The 21056-nt window shown below is 37.1% G+C and overlaps 2 protein-coding genes across 2 annotated transcripts; both read left to right on the top strand.

Annotated features, from left to right (window-relative positions):
* Positions 1-459: 459 nt before the first annotated feature.
* Positions 460-4426, top strand: LOC130995776 (cullin-3A-like). The gene is made up of 2 exons (XM_057921187.1): positions 460-1147; positions 2179-4426. The coding sequence occupies exons 1-2, from the start codon at positions 984-986 to the stop codon at positions 4217-4219; spliced, it is 2205 nt and encodes a 734-aa protein (XP_057777170.1). The 5' UTR covers positions 460-983; the 3' UTR covers positions 4220-4426.
* Positions 4427-16050: 11624 nt separating this feature from the next.
* On the top strand, positions 16051-17919 carry LOC130995777 (origin of replication complex subunit 6-like). The gene is given in 10 exon segments (XM_057921188.1): positions 16051-16323; positions 16405-16451; positions 16537-16641; positions 16719-16799; positions 16896-17007; positions 17087-17237; positions 17316-17350; positions 17352-17387; positions 17474-17570; positions 17678-17919. Coding segments are annotated over 10 exon segments (981 nt in total). The 5' UTR covers positions 16051-16089; the 3' UTR covers positions 17761-17919.
* Positions 17920-21056: the final 3137 nt, after the last annotated feature.

Genomic DNA, 21056 nt, shown 5'->3' on the forward strand with positions numbered 1-21056 from the left:
GTTTTCAATAAACTATTAACAGATCCGAAGGTTTATATATATTAAGGGCCTGTTTGATATGGGTTTATAGGTAGGATAAATTAAATTAATACAGATTAGCGTGATGTTTGATATCATGTGCAGCTAATATGGTCAACTCCTACTTAATCCCACTTCTCCATGCTATTTTGTGTGAATAACCCATTCTAATAATCCGCCCCTCCCCCCTTGGATAACTTTAATACTGCGAAGTTGGATAAAAGTTCTGCTACCCTTCCTCACGCATATCGATGCAAATGCCTAAGTAATGGTGGACACACATGGTATTTTTAAAATTATATGAGGATAGTTTTGGTATTAGATAATATAATCCAACATAATCCTATGGATATCAAACAGAATATAGGATTAAGTAGCCATGATATCAAACACCCATGAAATAGTATAAATCCACACTAATTCACACTAATTTTTCAAGATAATTTTAATCCTAATCAATCCTAAACTGCAAATCAAACCAACCCTAAAAATATAATAAGAGGGGAAAGACAAAATAAGAGGGGGAAAGACAAAATGGGTGTTGTAAAATGGTTTAAACGGATAAACTATATGAGTATTACAGAAAAATGCGTGTGGGAAAACCAAATCCCCTTCGATTTCCCTCTTATAATTTACACCCTAACGAAAACCATCAGTTTAGCACCAAAACCTTCGAAACTTGCATCAGACCCATCCCCTTTGACAAAACAAAACAAATGAACAACATTTCTTCCTTCCATCAATAATCTCAAAATCCTGTTCATGGAGGATTAGCTCCACCCACAATCCAATCTATCACAGCATCTCTACGGTTTTCAGCTCCGATTTCCTGCCCTAAACCTGGATTTTCGCTTCCTCAATCAATTCAAAAATCCCCTAAAATTGCGTCATCAATTTGACCCTAAAACCTCGGGTTTCGTATATTCTTTTGTCTCCGAGATCAAAATTTCAGATTTTTCGAAAGGATGAGCAGCGGGCCGAAGAAGAGGAATTTCCAGATTGAAGCGTTCAAGCACAAAGTGGTGGTGGATCCCAAGTATGCAGAAAAGACTTGGAAGGTTCTAGAGGACGCGATTAAAGAGATTTACAATCATAACGCCAGCGGCCTTAGTTTTGAAGAATTATACAGGTTATTTTTTCGTCCCCAATTTGCTGAACTTTTCCTTTAATTTCCTTCGCTTCGGTTCCGTTTGCTACTAGCCCTTTTGGATATTCGTTTTCTTGAAGTTGATTGGGCGAGACTCGTTTTTATTTCTGTCGATTGCTTTATGGCAAGTGCGAATTGTCTGCATATGCTTGTTCAATTGCTAGTTTGCTTTATACTGATGGATGATTCTGTATGCTGTATGCATTTGAAATTTGATTTGGTAATTATTCAAACCTTTTCACTACCATTTCTAATAAAGACATGCTAGTTATTTAATGTTTTCATGTGCTGGAATTTCTTTCTTTCCTTTCCCTTATCACATTTAAACAAGTATTATCTTAAAGTGAATCCATGGCTCGTAGTTTACACGTACTCGATGTGTAATTATCCGATCTTTACATGCTATTAACTCAACAGATTAGAGGTTTCACAGTGAATGAAGTATTATTAGACATGTGGAGTTTGAGGTTCTGAATAAAATTTGCATGTATTATGGTTTCATGAACATCTCGCCCATTGTTTGTGAACTGCGACAGTGCTACTACATTTCTATATTTAGAACATTGTTTGTTGAAGATATTGTTTCAGTTAATTTGGATATTAATTGTGTTTTTAATCCCTCTCTTCAATCCTACGCTGTCTCGCCATTATGCTGTAGAAGAGAAACTTCCTTTGAATGTGCAAGGTGATTTGAGCTGGGAAAATGTTAAAAGAGTCGATAATAAAATGACTTCTAAGAGTTTGAATGAGGAGAATCAGATTTGTGCCCTTCCTTGATCATAATTATGTTGTCTAGAGGCTCGTTTTCAAAAAGCAAAAAACAGAAAGAAAAATGGCAAAAGATTTTCTTGCTGAATGGGCTGCGAATGTTGAATATATGTATATCTTTTGGTTGAAGTGTATATCCTCACTTAAGTCAGAGATTGTATATAAGAAACAAGTAAATGTTTCTCACATCACATGCTCTTACTGTAACATGTTTGGTCTCTGATTTGGTATTTTTGTTCATCCAGAAATGCTTACAATATGGTATTACATAAATTTGGGGATAAGCTTTATTCTGGACTTGTGTCGACAATGACACTCCATCTTCAGTCAATGTCCAAATCTATAGAAGCTGCTCAAGGTGCTTCCTTCCTGGATGAACTTAATGCCAAATGGAACGATCACAATAAAGCATTGCAAATGATCCGGGACATATTAATGTACATGGACAGAACATTCATCCCAAGCACCCATAGAACCCCTGTTCATGAGCTCGGGCTAAACCTGTGGAGGGACTATGTCATTCACTCTAGTAAAATCCAATCAAGGCTTTTAAACACCATTCTTGAACTGATACAGAGGGAACGCACAGGTGAAGTCATCAACAGAGGGCTTATGAGAAACATTATCAAAATGCTAATGGATTTGGGACCTTCCGTGTACCAAGAAGATTTTGAGAAACCGTTTCTTGAAGTTTCTGCTGATTTCTATAGGGCAGAATCTCAGGATTACATTGAGTGTTGTGATTGTGCAGACTACCTGAAGAAAGCTGAAAGACGTCTAAATGAAGAAATTGATAGGGTATCACATTACTTAGACGCAAAGACTGAACCAAAGATAACCAATGTTGTAGAAAAGGAGATGATAGCCAACCATATGCTTAGATTAGTTCATATGGAGAACTCAGGACTGGTAAAGATGCTTCTCGATGATAAGTCTGAAGACTTGGCAAGGATGTACAATTTATTCCGTCGGGTTTCTAATGGTCTCTCCACAATCAGGGATGTAATGACGTCTCACATCAGAGATACAGGCAAACAGCTTGTTACTGATCCTGAGAAATCAAAGAATCCAGTGGAGTTTGTTGAGACACTCCTTGAGAAAAGGGACAAGTATGATAAAATCATAAGCTCTGCATTCAGCAATGACAAGACCTTCCAGAATGCCTTGAGTTCCTCATTCGAGTATTTCATCAATTTAAATCCTCGTTCTCCTGAGTACATATCTTTGTTTGTGGATGATAAGCTCCGCAAAGGACTGAAGGGAGTGAAAGATGAGGATGTTGAGCTCATTCTTGATAAGGTGATGATATTATTTCGTTACCTTCAGGAGAAGGATGTTTTTGAGAAATACTACAAACAGCACTTGGCAAAGAGGCTATTGTCTGGAAAAACAGTATCTGATGATGCAGAGAGAAGTCTCATTGTCAAACTGAAGACTGAATGTGGGTATCAATTTACATCAAAATTGGAAGGGATGTTTACAGATATGAAGACGTCTCAGGACACAATGCAAGGGTTTTATGCTGCCTGCGGTGCTGAGCTGGGGAATGGCCCGACACTAGTTGTCCAGGTATTGACTACTGGGTCTTGGCCTACTCAATCCACCAATACTTGCAACCTTCCAGCCGAGTTGTCAGCTCTATGCGAGAAGTTCCGATCATATTACCTGGGGACTCATACAGGTAGGAGATTAACCTGGCAGACAAATATGGGAACAGCTGATTTGAGAGCAACCTTTGGGAATGGCCAGAAGTATGAACTGAATGTTTCGACTTATCAAATGTGCGTCCTAATGCTGTTCAACAATACTGAGCATCTTAGCTACAAGGAGATTGAGCAGGCCACAGAGATTCCCTCTTCTGATCTGAAACGGTGCCTGCAGTCCTTAGCTTGCGTAAAAGGGAAAAATGTGCTCCGTAAAGATCCCATGAGCAAGGATATCGGAGAGGATGATGCATTTTCTGTTAACGACAACTTCACCAGCAAACTTCGCAAGGTTAAAATAGGAACTGTGGTTGCACAGAAGGAATCTGAGCCCGAGAAGCAAGAGACAAGGCAGAGGGTGGAAGAAGATAGGAAGCCCCAGATTGAGGCTGCAATAGTCAGAATCATGAAATCGAGGAGGGTATTGGATCACAATAATATAATTGCCGAGGTGACAAAACAATTGCAGTCGCGGTTCCTGGCCAACCCTGGGGAGATCAAGAAAAGGATAGAATCCCTTATAGAGCGAGATTTCTTGGAAAGGGACAATGCAGATAGACGATTATACCGGTATCTTGCCTAAAAAATGTTCTCCATCGGGTTACTCGTTTGCAGGTTAGCTTTTGCCATGATTGACAGTCGAGACAAGTTTATTTCTGAAAGATGCATTTATTTTTGAGTGAAACTTTTATCTCTTCTTGCAATGGCCACTGTTCAATGCCACCCTTTGTAATGTCATTTACATTTTGCCTACAGCTATGAATTCACTCTATCGCGCCTTTACTTCCAACTATGTGCTATACTAGTTCTCAAGTATCTGAATCTCATACATTTTTGGTACCATTATTTATCTCTATCAACATTATTTACCTTTGTTTAAATTTTCATTAATGCAGTAAATGGGGAAAAACTTTAGATTTCTGGCCAGGTATCCTGTGATAAATGTTAGTCTGAATGTTGAAAGGGAGAGTAAAAAGTAAGAAATATTTAATTGCCTGTGAGAGTAAGAAAATGACAACATTTTGATACCTCACAACATCATAAAATCACCACAAAAACTCCCGTGAAACCGGTTTTATGGTGAAATTGACTTCACAATGACACTATTTCAACATACAAATGATACATTTTACGCTGATTTTACCATGAAACCGGTTTTACAAGAGACCATCAGTAAAATCACACACAACATAACCGGAGTGAATAAATTTGAAATTTTGTTGCAATGGCATTGTTTTACTGCAAGGATGTGATTCTTGCGTCGCTTTACTACGGTAAGAAGAAGTTGGTGGCGGAGATGGTAAGTTTCTTATGTTTTCCTTAATTCCTTTTTTCTCAATGAATCTTTAACATGTGTCTTATAGTATATAGAAATAAATGTTATCATACATATTTTTTGTGAGATTCTTTAGCCCATGTTAACATTATTTTTATTTTAATACCTTGTAGATAATCTTTAGTTCTACAAATTACATAGAAATCAAAGCAAGATTTCTTTATTTTCTCTTCAACTTCAAATAATTAATAAATAAATAAATCGAATTTATTGTTATGTAATTTAGAAAAATAATAATTTCAATAACAGTCTAAGTGGTATTAGAATTGTTGTGACATAATAGGATTAAAGAGCACAATCAAACAGAAACGTAAAGAAGACACAGATTTACGTGGTTTACCAAATTTGGCTACATCCACGGACAGAGAGGAGAACATATTTTATTATGCGGCTAGGGTTACAGATTACAGATTCTCGAGTATTTATAGTACTGAGATAAAACACTCAAATTGGGCCCCGTCCATTTAGACCGAAGCGGGAAATTCAAGACATAACAACAAATCTCCACCTTGACTTGAATCTTCCCTACAGCTGCATCATTACAATACCAGATGAACAGACTCCTTCTTTCTGCCTCAGATTTGCCCCTCCTTGGGCAACTAACAGCTTCTGATGTTTAGCAAGTCCAAACAATGTTGAAACTTGCTAAGTGGGACCGGCTTGGTGAACATATCAGTAGGATTATCAGCAGTACTTACTTTCATCACCTTGATTCTCTGCTCATTCCTCAGAAAATGATACCTCACATCAATATGCTTGGTCCTCTCATGATAGACTTGATCCTTGGTCAAACAGATTGCACTCTGACTGTCACATAACACAATAACTTGATCATGATGTAGACCAAGATCACCTACAAGTCATTTCAACCAAATTCCCTCTTTAGCAGCTTCTTTCAATGCCATATACTCTGCTTCAGTTGTAGACAGAGTAACTGTAGCCTGCAAAGTTGCCTTCCAACTAACAACAGAACCACCAAAAGTGAAGACATAATCAGTCATAGATCTCCTACTATCAACATCTCCAGCATAGTCGGAATCAGAATAGCATAGTCGGAATCAGAATAACCAGTCACTGAACAGTAAGTATCACCTCCATAAATGAGACCAACATCAGACGTACCTCTGAGATAACGGAAAATCCTATTCACAGCTTGCCAATGCTCCTTTCCAGGTCGTCCCATGAACCTGCTGACAACACGAACAGCATGTGCAAGATCAGGTCTAGTGCAGACCATAACGTACATCAAACTCCCTACTTGCATTAGAGTATGGGACTCGAGACATGTACTCCTGCTCAGCTACAGATTCTGGTGCATGATCAGATGATAAGTGAATGTTTGCAGTACTTGGAGTATCAATAGGCTTGGCGTAGACATGCCAAATCTCGACAAGATCTTCTGGATGTAGCTCTTCTGTGACAAGAAAAGCTTCTTCTTCTCCCTTTCCCTATATATTTTCATGCCCAGAATTTTCTTGGCAGCACCCAAATCCTTCATATCAAACTCAGCACTAAGCAGATCCTTCAACTTTTGAATATCAGACTTGGACTTCGCAGCTATGAGCATATCGTCCACATACAGAACAAGGTAGATCATGGAACCATCATCAGCTTCGTTGTGATATACACAACAATCATACGAACTCCTGTTGAATCCCAACTGGATCATGTAACTGTCAAACCTTTTATACCATTGCCTTGTGGTGCATTCATAGCAGGAATATGAGATTTTGTCACTCCTTTATGATCAGTAAATGCATCTGGCAAATTACTTGCTAAATATTGCAAGTTAATTATCCTTTGAACTTCTAGTTCAGATTCATTAGTACGTGGATCTAAATAGTGAAGATTCTTTTTATTCCATGAAATTTCTCGACATTGTCTTGAAGTTAGGCTTTTGTCTCCCCATAATGTCGGGAAATGATCTTCATAAAAAATACAGTCAGCGTACCGGGCAGTAAATTGATCCTCAGTCATGGGGTTTAAGAAATTTAATTATAGATGGAGATTCATAACCCACGTTTATACCTAGCTTACGCTGAGAGCCCATTGTGGTACGTTTTGGTGGCGCTATTGGAGTATAAACTCCACAACCAAATATTCGCAGATGAGAAATATTTGGTTCTTTACCACGTACTAAATTGTATTGGGGAATATTCATGATATGCAGTTGATCGGATTTGGAGCAAATTTGCAGCATGCAAAATCGCATGACCCCAACAAGTAATAGGTAAGTTTGATTTTTGTAGCAATGGTCTAGCTACTAGTTTTAAACATTTGATTAAGGATTCAGCTAGACCATTTTGCGTGTGGACATATGGAACATGATGATCCACTTTGATACCCAATTACATACAATATTCATCAAAAGATTTTGATGTGAATTCACCGGCGTTGTCCATTCGAATGGACTTTATTGGGTAATCAGGAAATTGAGCTCTTAATTCGATTATTTTGGCAATAAGCTTTGCAAATGCTTTATTGCAAGTAGATAATAAGCATGCATAAGTCCATCGAGTAGAATCATCAATCAAGACCATAAAATATTGAAATGGTCCGGACACCGGGTGAATTGGTCCACATATATCTCATTGAATTCGTTCATGGAAAGAAGGAGAATCTAATTTAACTTTAGTACGAGAAGGTCGTGCTATAAGCTTACCTTTTGCACATGCTTCACAAACAAATTCATTTGAAGGTGATAGATATTTTGTTTGTATATTGTGCCCAATAGCATTATTAATAATCCGACGTATCATATTATGCCCAGGATGACCCAATCGTTCATGCCATAATATAAAAGATTTTGGGTCTTTAAATTTTATGCTTAATGCAACATGATTGTTAGGTTTAATGTGAGTATAATACAACCCAGAGGATAAAGAAGGGAACTTCTCAAGAATTTGTTTTCTACAACCAACATTCTGAGTGATGGTTAGAAATTCATTATTGTTATCGGTTTCAGTTTCAATGTGAAAACCGTTTAGTCGGATGTCTTTAAAACTAAGAAGGGTATGTTTTGATTGTGGATACAAAAGTGCATCATTGATAATTAATTTTGTACTCGTGGGGAGTATCAGAGAAGTTGTTCCGGAGCCGACGACAATAAGGATATTATCATTTGCAATTGTAGTGAGAGTTTGGAAATATTTTATATCAGTAAGTATAGGTAAGTATAATATGTGTTGTAGGCACTATCCACTAGACACAATGTACTTTAATTCTCCATGAGTTGTAAGTTTGAGTTTGACATTCTTGCAAGAAAAATACAATTTTTTCTTATTCCCTATCTCTGTATTCACTCAATTGGCTAGAGACTCGTGCTGATAACGTGTTGTAATATCTCATTCTTCAAGCAATCCTTAAAGTACAGAAGGATTCAGAGAGAAGAGAAGAGAAGAAGAGAAAGATGAGAAAACGGTGTTCTGTATTTCTGTAACCACAGAATCTCTGGTCCATCATATATATATATATATATATATATATATATATATATGAATAAGTAATGTATAATAATAATAAAATAATATTATTTACAATAGAAATGAGTGGTTGAGATTAAATTAAAGCTATTTTTTTTAATAAATAAATGATTATTTGTAATGACAAAAGATAAGACTCGTATCTAAAAAAAAGTACTTTCGGTGACACCAAAAATAACAAAAATACCTTATTTTGCGTGAACAGAGAGAATTAACCATTTTACTTTTAAACTAGATATGGCAAAAGCGTACGATCGTGTTGAGTGGAGTTTCTTAGAGTCTATTATGTTGCATCTTGGTTTTGAGCATTCTTTTGTCGAGTTAGTCATGAGATGTGTCTCTACGGTGTCTTTTCTTGTTCTGGTTAACGGTTATCCTGGGGACTCGTTTGTTCTGAGCCGCGGCTTACGCCAAGGCGATCCGTTGTCTCCTTTTCTCTTCTTGTTCTGTGCAGAGGCTTTATCGGGCTTATTACGGCGTGCAGAGACAAGAAATCTGCTACATGGGGCGAGATTGTATCGCACGGCTCCACGGGTGTCTCATCTTCTTTTTGCAGATGATTATATTGTCTTTGGAAGGGGTAACATAGCCGAAGTTGAAGTGGTGCGTGATATTCTCAGGGAATATGAAGTTGTATCGGCCAACAGGTCAATCTTAATAAATCTACTATTACATTTAGCAGCGGTATTATGGAGTCTACCCAATTGGAGCTTGCTGATAAGCTTGGAGTTGCTAGAAGGCGGTCAACGGAGTACGTATCTTAGAATTCCCAGTACGATCGGGAAATCTAAGGTCGAGATATTTCAGATGTTAGTTGATAGAACAAGAAAGAAATCTAAAGATTGGAAAAGGCATTTTCTGTCGGGAGCTGGAAAGATGGTGCTCATCAAATTTGTTATACAATCGATACCTTCCTATATTATGAGCTGCTTCGCCATTCCAGACCAAATTTGTCAACAATGGAATAGTGTGGCGGCACAATTCTTCTGGGGTCAAAAGAAAGATAAGCATCGTATCCATTGGAAAAGCTGGAAGAAATTATGTGTGATGAAGTGCGATGGAGGGCTGGGCTTTCGGGATTTAAGTCTTTTTAATCAAGCCATGTTGGCTAAGCAAGTTTGGCGCCTCATGCGAATGATAAATCTATTTTGGCCGAGTCTCTCAAAGCTTGCTATTATCTGAGATCAGATATCCCTACTAGCTAATAGAGCTCATAACCCATCCTTTGCATGGAAAAGTCTATTAGTGGGAAGAGATTTAATTAATGCTGGTGTAGCGTGGAAATTGGGGAACGACTCACGGATCAGAGTTGGTTTGGACGCATGGTTGCCTAATGGAGAAGGGAGGTTATATCCAGCACATGTTGCAAGTGGTAATGAACAGCTGATGGTGATGGATTTCATTGAGGATGAATCTTTTAGTTGGGATCATGGAAAAGTGGAAGTGTGTTTTGGGATTACTGACCGATGGAAAATTTTATCACAACTCAGGGGAGATCCTCATGTGGCAGACAGTCCTTTTTGGTCGACGGGTAGATTCAATAATTATTCGGTTAAATCCGGATATTGGTTGGCTTGTGATATAAAAAAGAAGACAGGAGGCATCGACGTCGACCTCCAACAATGGCTTATGGAAATGGATATGGGGCCTTGAAGTCATTCCCAACATAAAAATGTTCATGTGGCGCTGCTTGTCCGAGGTACTTTCTATGGCTATGGCCCTGCGACTGTCGATCTATAGATATCGATCCTATATGCTGTAGATGTGGGGAATGCGAGGAAATAATTGTTCATGTTCTAAAGGATTGTCCATGGGTTAAATTCCTCTGGGCTGTTTCAGTCGTTGCGATCTTCGTTTCAACAGGCAGAGGACATAATAGATTGGTTTGAGAGCATTAAAGGCTACCCCATAAAGATATTCACGCAGCTTTTGCCACGATTCTTTGGACAACATGGTATGCGAGAAACATTCTTATCTTTGAAGGAAAAGAGATATCACATGTGGAGTGCCTTAACATTGTTGCTCATGCTAAATAGATAAGCTCTCTTATCTCAATAGTGCAGAATATGTCAGCGGTAAGAGTGGATTGCTTTAGGGAGGGTCATGTCAAACTCAGGTGTGACGCGGCGATGGATCCGAGGAGAGGGTGTGGTGTTGAGCGACGAGGAAGATTCACTCATCGGTTGTAAATTTGGGTTCCATGCTGGTGCTTTTGTGGCTATTGAAGGAGAGGCCTTGGCGGTCCTCGAAGGTGTTCGTCTATGCTGTGAACGAGGCATTCCTGATGCTATCTTTAAAACTGATAATCAATCTCTCTACTGGTTACTCATTAAGCGGGAGAAGGATCTTTCATATTTGGGTGATCTCCTTAATCATATTTTTGAGTTATGCGCCTCTATTCCACGGTTTGCTTTCAGTTGGATTCCGAGAGAAGAAAACGCTACAACAGATAGTTTAGCCAAGTTTGCTTTATGTAATTCTTAGCCTTTTTCTTTTGCTCGGGCTATTCCTGTTGATGTGAACTCTTGGTGTTTTTAATGAATTTCCCATTTTCTCAAAAAAAAAAAAAAGTTTTCAAAATCAACGCAACTAACGTAATTAAATAGATCAACCCAACGCGACATAGAAGTCTAAACTTGTGACAACCCAATTCTTAAAGAAATAAATACAATCGAGGTGTAACTATTTTATAGAAATAACATAAGGAAAAATCCTTATTGAACCCGAATAATAAGATGACAAGTCAGGCTAGTCCCCTTTGGATCACAAGTTTTGTTTCATGCTTCTGACAACCGACATTCATTAGCATAAAACTAGGAGTTAATATTCTAAGCTCGATCAGAGATGTCATTTGAAATGTAACATGAGAGTCTTGAATTGAGAAAATAAAAGACAAGATATTATTTATTGCTACAGCAGAAGTCTTAAAAGGAAGTTGACCCCTAGCCTCAGCTCAGTCCCGTCAGCACCAGCCAGCTAATCTGAAAACATTTGAAAGTATTTTTGGGCTAAGTACTAATGTACTCAGTGGGCATGCATTTTCTGAAACATTTCATATTTTCGTAAAGACAGTTTATCCAATATCACAATCATGACTCGGAAGGTTTTAAAATAGAAATCCACTTCTAAGCATGACAAAACTTTTCTCATTAAGTGGCGCCATGTAACGTTCGATTGTTACTCGTTGCTTATGATCCCGGACCTCTAGCCACCGTCGGATCGCTTTCTTTTCTCCCATTTATCAATCTCGGGATGCACCCGGTCATATTCAATAATCATATCTAGTGCTTCGGAACACATCCAGACAAACACCCTTATAATGCCTCTTAGCTTTGTTAGTGCACGATGGCGATCAACCCATCGAGCCACTAACCTTGTGTACACAATCCTCATCTAAAGTGTTAGGCCAAATGAGAATCTCGATCGATGCTTATGCGAGCATTAAACAATATAGAACGCACATAAAAACATTTATATTGGATAAACAATTAACTTTTATGAAATATCAGAGCTTATATAAATCAAGATACATTTGTAAAATAAAGCCCACCTGGATAGGCAAAGCCTGAAGATCATACACATATAAACCTGTCTTGGGAAAACAACGCTAACCCACCTGGTCACAAAGCCTACAAGAAATTCTATTATTAATAGGTCTCGTGAAGCTAACTTAATATCTTAATGAGTGTACTAAACATTCTATGATTCACTTAGCCGGGTTTTCAAAATTTAAAGAACAAATAATTGAAAACTTAAAATTTTTGAGTCAAGGACACCAACAATATCCTTACTCGATTATCTTGATAATTGATTTTAGAGATAAAACCAATTAAATCATAAAGACTTTTATAAGCAAAATGTTTAATGCAAATTATTTCATGCTCGTCTCAGTTAATAAGTAATCACACTTAATATATATACATGTAATATTAATATAATATTATGCAATTATACCTTTGAAATTATTAATTAATCAAACCCAAGTATAAGGTCTAATTAATAAACTAATTGAACTTAAATAGATAAATAATTTAAAACAAAGGCCCAAAACATAATTAAAATTAGCCCACTTTCTTAAAAAAAAAAATAGCAGCCCATCTTTGGCCCAAATTAATTAGGGCAAGGCCCAAAATCTTTCTTCTTCATTAAAAACACACACACTAGCCTCTCTCACTCGGCTCTCTCTCTCTCTCTGCTCTGCTCTCTCGCTCTCTCTCTCTGCTCTGCTCTCTCACTCTCTTCTCTGCTCTGCTTTCTACGCTCTCTGCTCTGCTTTCTCACTATCTACTCTGCTCTGCTTTCTACTCTCTCTGCTCTGCTCTGCTATCTACTCTCTCTATGCTATGCTCTGCTCTCTCACTCTCTTCTCTACTCTGCTTTCTACTCTCTCTGCTCTGCCCTGCTCACTCTCTTCTCTGCTCTGCTCTGCTACTCTCTTCTCTGCTCTCTACTCTCTCTATGCTCTGCTATGCTCTCTACTCTCTCTATGCTCTGCTCTGCTCACTCTCTTCTCTGCTCTGCTTTCTACTCTCTCTATCAGCCCCCATCTATTTCTCCTTCTCATCCTCGGCTGGGCAGCAGCGGCAGGATCCGCCACCGTGCCCTAGCCTCTACCATCCCTTACCAACAACCGACCTCCCCCTTTCTGAAATTCCGGCGATAGCCGCCACCAGCCGCCGCCTCTCTCCTCATCTCCCTCAAATCCCCGATTTCCAGCCATCATGTCTAATCCGGCGACCACAGCAAGGGCCATGGCTGCCGCCTCCACCCTAAAAGTCCTAGTTCTACCCCAACCCAGACACCCCTCCCTTCAATATTCGGCGATGACAACTAGTGGCCGCCACCGACCTCCTCCAGCCTCCAGTTCGACTCACACAGCAAACTCAACATCAAAATAAAAACTTTAACCCAAGTTTCCCCCATTTTCGTTTCTTCTCCATTTGTAAAAACCATTTGTAAAAACAATTAGTATGTGCATATATATATATATATATATATATATATATGAGTAAATATGTATTTTTTGTATTGGCTTAGTGTGATAATGTTATGCTTGGTCTGAAATGAATGGATGAATGCATATGTTTCTCCAATTGGAGCTTTTGACTTATTAAAACTCAAGAAGTTAACATAAGTTGAAGATAGAAACCTTTTTGAAAGAATTCAACTGGTTTGTTGCCGAGGAGAAATCTGCCGATGAAAAATTGTTGCTGGGTGAGCAATTTGGTGAATGGGGGCTTCTTTTGAAAGAATAGATGGGAATAGTAAAGGGCTACGTAGATACACCCTTTCCACACATTTTTTTAATCACAATTAGAAAAATGCTAATTACAATTAACAAAATATCTAGGAGGTTATTGAATGGATTGGGCTCAATGGCGGCTCAATGGGCTTCATCCTCACTACTTCATAGCAATTAAAACTAGGTTAAAAAAAATGAAATCTAAGCCCAACACACATAAATAATTAAAGTCCAACATAGACTTTAATTTAAATCTTGTAAAAATTCATACAATTATATGCAAAATATTTTAGATATTCACATACTCATATTTAAATTAATATGCAATGCACACAAATTTAAATAACTTAATTTACAAATACTTTTTGTAAATCATCTTTGTTGGAATTAAAATAAATTCGTTTTCTTTTATTCGGCGTGAATCATCTTTAATCCAAACTTAAAATAAATTCTAAACTTAATAGAAATGGGCGGGGTATTACAAAACTTAGGCTTAACGTAAAGGGTGATTTTAAACATAGCCCCCAATTTTCTCACTATAGCCCCTTATTTAAATAAGTAATAAAAATAATTATAATTTTACTATTATACCCTTATAACCTCATTTAAAATTTACGATAAATTAATAATTTTTTAAAAATTAATTTAAAAAAAGATTACGGATACAATCTCAAAAATTTTATAACTCCTAAATAACTTTTTATAGCCCCAACTTTTCATAGCCAACTCAAAGAACATAGTATTTACTTTTCATCGAGGATTTCACCAGCAGTCGCAGCCGGTCCGCCCCCAGCCCCACCGCCGACTACAAAACGATTTGATTCCGCCTTGAAATCGGTGAAGTTAACAAGAAAGCCTGTGGAACCTAACAAGAAAACTCGTGTTGAACAGACCCCAACCCCTCATCCCTACCAAAAACAGACTACAAGGAAATCAATAGCCTCTTCGCCTCGAAGCAGCCATGGACGGGTCCACCGCAGGAGGAGCTGAATTTATTCTCTTATCCGGAAATGGATCTAGCAGGTGGATTCATCGATGCTTGGTCGATGGACAATGTTGAATCAGAGAGAGATGCGTCAGTGTCACCATCCTTGGATCTATCAATGGCGATGGCGGTAGGAAACAAATTAATGATGATTTTGGTGCGGCTAAATGGCTGAGCCCTGTTTCATGGGCAGGAGGAGGGCTGCTCGCCGAAGCGCTGAGTCCGGCTGCAACGCCGTCCGGCAGTGTGTTTTGGGTGTAATTCTAATTTCCGCATTTCGAATTCGTTTCTTCTCTTATCTTAATGTACAACCGCTTGTGTTTTGGTGAATTATTTAACGTATTAGTGAGATTGAGGAATGATGAGGAAAAGGAGCAGCTGTTTGTTCATATTTTGTTGTCTCTCTCCACAAAATATCTTCTTTGGTCGACTCGATTGTCAATTTAGTTTTTTTTTTTTTTTCATTTTTTCTCACCTTATTTCTATTTCTACTGTTCTTTAACATACTAAGAAGTGAAATTCTTTGTGTTGAGAGCAAGGGGTGATTTCAGGGCATGTGCAATGGCCACATACAAGGTCAAATTGATCGGAGCAGATGGCGAGGAGTGTGAATTTGTGAATTCACGTTTATTAAAGTTGGAGTTATTGGGTTATTTATCAGTATTTTTAATATTAGATGAGGATGAGGACTATATGATTTATCAGTATTAGATTTGGATAGGGGCTATATGATTTATGTGAAAAAAATTATACGTGATGTACTTTCAAATTAATTTTTATAATTTATTACAGATTTAAAATAGAAGCTATAAGGGTATAATAGTACAATCATAATTAATTTTATTATTTTTTTAAATAAGGGGCTATAGAGAGAAAATCGGGGGCTGTGTTTAAAATTACTCTAACGTAAATTATGAACCAAAAGCACGGCCTGCTAACATATCCCCATCCATGTATAGGTTAAAAAGATAATTTAAAGTAGTACCATTATTTCATATAATCATAACTACATATTATAGAAATTGAGATTTTTAACTTTTTTGAAAAACTGATGAAGTTTTATTAAAATTCTAGCATGTTAAGAATCATCATCATAAATGTAACGAAATGATATGTGACAAACATTAAATCATAAATTACATAAATATTTTTCCAATATTGAGTTACGTTTCTTCAAAAATAAAAATAAAAATAAAAAAATTGAGTTACGTGATGGAAAACCATTCAATCTATATTTGAGAGTGGGCAACGGCGCCTCTCAAAAAAAAAAAAAAATACATGGTAACGGCGTCAAAACAGCGTTAATTAATGAAAATCTCTCACCAATAAAAACCCGCGCACTCCACCACTGCTGGCGCCAAATAAAGAATCTGCATTTTCAATTTTCATTTTTCCACCGCGCGCGCCAATGCCATTAATCCTTGATAACAAAATAAAAATTCACAGCAAAGCCCACCATATTTCAACTGAGATTGGATCTTTCTCCAACAAAAACCATCAACAAGTTTCATCTGTTCAGAAAATGGATATGTCAGAGATAGCTGCGAAATTAGGCCTCTCTCAATCCAAATACGTCGTCCGTAAGGCCGCCGAACTCCGCCGCCTCGCCGACATCCAGTTCGATTCCTCCATAATCGGCGTCGTATGTTTTCTTAGCCCATCTGAACCCAATGTTATGCTGTCATTTCCGTGATTTCAATTGAGTTGTTAATTTGATTTTCAGGGTGAGATTTGCAAGGCCGTAATTTGCCTCGAGATTGCCGCTTCTAGGTATTTGCTTATTAGTCATACAATTTTCTTCACTGATTATATTTAATTCTACATATTTGATGGGATCTATTTAAATTTGCATCAGAATGGAAGTTTTGTTTGACCGACATGCGGCGATAAAGCTGAGTGGTGTGTCCGAGAAGGCTTACAACCGATCCTTTAACGCAATGCAGAATGGGATTGGTGTCAAGTAAGTATTTTTTCACAATTTCAACCCTTTTAAAGTATCCACAATTTCTTACCTTTTGATAATCTTGTTTTGTGTAGGAATAAACTTGATGTAAGAGAACTAGCCATTCAATTTGGCTGCGTACGGCTCATCCCTTTTGTGCACAAGGGCCTCTCATTGTAAGCATTTGCTAGTTTATTGTTCCTCAAGATTTAGCAATTGCTCAAAATGACAAATTGTTGATTTTGCTGTCTTGTGATTCGGTGTAATTTTAGGTATAAGGATCGGTTTCTTGCTTCGTTGCCTCCTTCTCGAAGGGGTGGTACTGATTTTAATCGGCCGGTTTTTACTGCAGTAGCATTCTACCTTTGTGCCAAGAGACACAAGGTATACACAATTTTTTCTTGGTTGCATTTTGCTCTTATTGAGAGTGGTGTTTTTAGTGACTGTTTTGTGGGAAATGCAGCTAAAGGCAGACAAATTCAAGCTGATTGAGCTTGCCGGCACATCAGAATCTGAATTTTCTAGTGTATCTACTTCGATGTTAGACCTATGCTTTGATGTGTTTGGGATAGCAAAGGAGAAGAAGGATGCCAGGAAAATCAAAGGCAACCGAGGTAAAAATATCATCATTGTTCTTGCACAATTAAGATTGTTCTGTATCAGTTTGCTCACTCTAGAAGTTGTATTTGCAGAGCTTATTGATGCATTACCCGAAAAGAGAAGGCTAGGAGGATGGTGGCTACTCTTCCGGTGATAGTGAAGAGGTAATAATCATCCTTCATTGGTATAATGAGTTGTGATTTAGCATGAGTTTTTGGATGGTGCTGAACTTGAATTAATGTTCTTGCAGTCTCCAGCCTACAAGAAGCGCAAGCAAATGGATAAACGCGATCATGATGAGTGGAAATCGGCTGTTTTGAAGTCTAACAAACTTGGCAAGGCTCAAGGTAGCGAAGAAGAAAAACTCTCAGTCTCTTCATTTTTTTGCTGTCAACACTTGAAGAATTAGTTTTCATTTTTAGTGACAAATGTGATTTTTTTGATTATACTATAGCTGCTGCAAAGCTTATGAAAAGCAGACAGAGCAGACTTGATTTTCTGAAGAGGACTCCTGAAACTGCAGCAGAGGCCTTGTGATCCATCTCTATGCATTCTTCAATCATAGATGATGTTTTGGTTGCACAGCCATTTAATTTTTTATTTTTGTTTCATTTTTGCTGCTCTCAACTAGGAGATTTCATGCTGTAAATGGCAACGAGAAAAAAAAATTGGATACAACTTTTTCTTGAAAGGAAATTGGCTCAAGAAAGACTGATACATTAAACAAGCATATAAACATCTGCAAGTTTGGTGGGATTAGTTCGGGTAGCAAAATAAATTTTAAAAAATATGCAAAACAAATCTGCCAATCTTGTCGCTCATCGAATTTGTAATTTACAATTAATTAAACAGATTAAAATGGTTCAAGAGGGGGAGTTTTGTTAATAGTATTAATTTCCTCAAAATGGTTCACTTGTTTTCATTAAATGCTTTGTTTTGAATGTTCGAATGTTTCCCCAATTAGCAAATTTGAAATTAGGTAAGTATTTTCCTTTTCTTAAAGTTAACGACAGATAGAGAGTTAGTTATAGTTGTCGTTTAACACTAAAACTAGATTTGCCATTCGTGCGATGCACGAAAAATATTTTATGTTTTTAAAATTTTAAATTATATTTATATCAAATTATATGAAGAGTGTGTGTAAGGAACTTAAAATTATATGAATAGTATAAATGTGTAATCGTGTAAAAAATCTAAAATTATAAAATTTTTAAATTTTGATAGAAAATATATATATACCAATCAACTTATTAAATCTATTAAAAATTTACCAATCTTTAATTTTATAATTTTTGGCTTATTATAAAATACATGGAAATATGTAAAATGAAGGCTTAGTTACATATAACTTATAGTCACCTATAAAAAAACTTAACGGTTTGTGGCCACTAATGAACGGTTATTTGTTTACATAATTAATAATTCATGAATGATATTAATAATAAATTGTATTAATGTAGTTATTTGAATTTTACATAAATTATAACTATAATTTCTTCATAATTTACAAAATTGCCATCTAAATCAATTTGAAATCAATTTCAAATTGAAAACTCCCTTTTTAATATAGTATAGATGTACTACCTCTATGTACAAATGTTAATTTAGCTCAAAATTCATGAGTTTGATTTGATTAAATCGACAATCTAAATGAAATAAAATTGAAAATTTTAAATTCGATAAAATTACAATTTGAATAGTTTGTAATTGAATAATTAGACACTTGATAGAATTGGCCCGAACCTTATTAGACTTACCCGAAAATAATGTATCTACCTTATATAAAATTTTTCTTTTTATTTAATTTCAACTTCATTACTTTGTTTTTGAAAATTAGTATTCCCTCCGTTCTCTTGAAAATGACGTTTCTTTTAGTCATGAGATATTAAGGGGGTAGTGTTTAGTTGTTAAATATGTTTAGATTTATGATTAAGCGGATATCAAAATAATTAGTGATTTTTGAATTATTTTTAAATTCAAAATTTAAATTAATTAATCTAAGTTTTTATTTTTATTTTCAATTGATTAATTAAATTAATTAATTTTCTTTTCACTATTATTGTCACCTATCTTTAAAAAAAAAACAAAGGTTGCTCCTGTTGCCCATCGACTGAAGGCGCCGCAGTGGCCATTCATCGTCAGAGGGAGTTATTCGCCCACTCTCCTCTCTCACCCCTCGTCTCTCTACTCCCTCTGGTCTTCCTCTCTCTCGTCTCTCTTACAGACACACCCAAACACCATCGAAAAAACCCCCACACACATCAAGGTTTTCGTCATCGGTTTTCCTTCTTTGAACCTCGACGACGACAACCAGTGGCTGCCGCCTTCGTGCATCCCTCATCTCTCTTCCCTTTTTAAGACCTAAACCCCAAATTTGCTAACTTTGGTTCGCGGCAATCATACAAACAGCAACAAGTCGCCACCGACCATTTTTTTTTTTTTAATGGACAACAACAGCTTCACGCTACCACCACCGCCACCGTCTGCCAACTCCTCTTCCCGACTCAAGTCACACAAACACAACTACCCAATATATCTCTATTTCTAGTTCATTCTTAGATTTTGAGGGTGAGAGAAATGAAGAGAGTCAGGAAAAAGGAGGATGTGGTATAGACTGTTGGAAACTTAATGAAATATCCTAGCTCTAGTTTTGATGATACCAAAATTATTAGGTTTTCTTTGTAATAGACTAAAACTTTCCAAACTCAACTGTTGGAGTTCACTTTCTAGTTTATCTAGTGTTCTGAAGACTGAAGACCGGATGATTGAAGACTGAAGACTGAAGAACTCAACTGAAGTTGTAAGGAAAGGCCAAGTCAAATACTGATGTTTTGACTGAACGAGTTTCTCAACTGAAGAATCAGTTATGACTGATTCATCAAATGCTGGCTACGTGGACTTAGCGGATTGATACTAAAGTCAAGTATCAGTTGACATTCTTCCTCGGACTGAAACTTCAGAGTTAAAAGGAAGCCACACACTTTCATGTGCAGCCGCATTAAATATAGAGATATTGAGGATAGGCTTTTCTCTGCAGAGCATTCCTTTTTTGTGATTACTTTTCAGAGACGCCTTACCTCCTGTACCTGAGACGTCGTTTCTCACCAAACAAGGAAGCCTCGAAGATTGAAGCCTCAGCCAAATTCGAATTACTCTCACAACGGATGAATTCTTGAAGACCATCTTTGCCAACGGATCTATTTAAGACCTCTTCTATAAATAGAGCTCGAGGATCACTTCAATCTTCACCGATTCAAAAGCACAAGCTGAAACACTGCTAAAATTTCAACTCAGCCATTCAAAGCCTTCAAAGATTTGAATCGAAGAAGAGAATACCCAAAGCCCAAAATCAGACTATTGATTTCATACATTCTCTTAGATCCTTAGGCAAATACATTGTATATCCAAAGCCTAAGTTCCGTTTACAGAGAGCCTGTTCTCTGTGATCTAGTTGGTACTTCGAACCTCCTTTCAATTGAGCGAAAATGGTGTTTGAGTAGAGCGGGGTTCATACCAGAGTTCTGACTCCAAGAGATCTTAGCCATCCGCTGAAAAGGCATTGTTGTGTCTTAGCGTGCTAAGAGTGAGTGAGAAATCCAACCCAATGTGTTGGTACTGAAAATCTGATTTTCAGTTGTAAGGTTTGTTGTGCACCCGTAAGCACTAGCCCAGAGTGTTTGTCAGTGTGATCAACTGACCGTGGACGTAGGAACTTGTTCCGAATCACGTAAAAATCCTTTGTCGTTTATTGCTTTCAGTTTTACTTTCCTATCTGTGCACAAATGTCTTTTTAACTGAAACTGATTAACTGCAAAGTGAAACTATAATCTGAC

Source organism: Salvia miltiorrhiza, chromosome 7, assembly GCF_028751815.1.
Source record: "Salvia miltiorrhiza cultivar Shanhuang (shh) chromosome 7, IMPLAD_Smil_shh, whole genome shotgun sequence".
NCBI classification, from domain to species: domain Eukaryota; kingdom Viridiplantae; phylum Streptophyta; class Magnoliopsida; order Lamiales; family Lamiaceae; genus Salvia; species Salvia miltiorrhiza.

Excerpts from the sequence above, each read along its gene's own strand:
- LOC130995776 (XM_057921187.1), top strand. The coding sequence starts at position 984 with ATGAGCAGCGGGCCGAAGAAGAGGAATTTCCAGATTGAAGCGTTCAAG. Across the intron at positions 1,148-2,178 it reads AGTTTTGAAGAATTATACAG|AAATGCTTACAATATGGTAT; the intron begins GTTATTTTTTCG and ends TTGTTCATCCAG.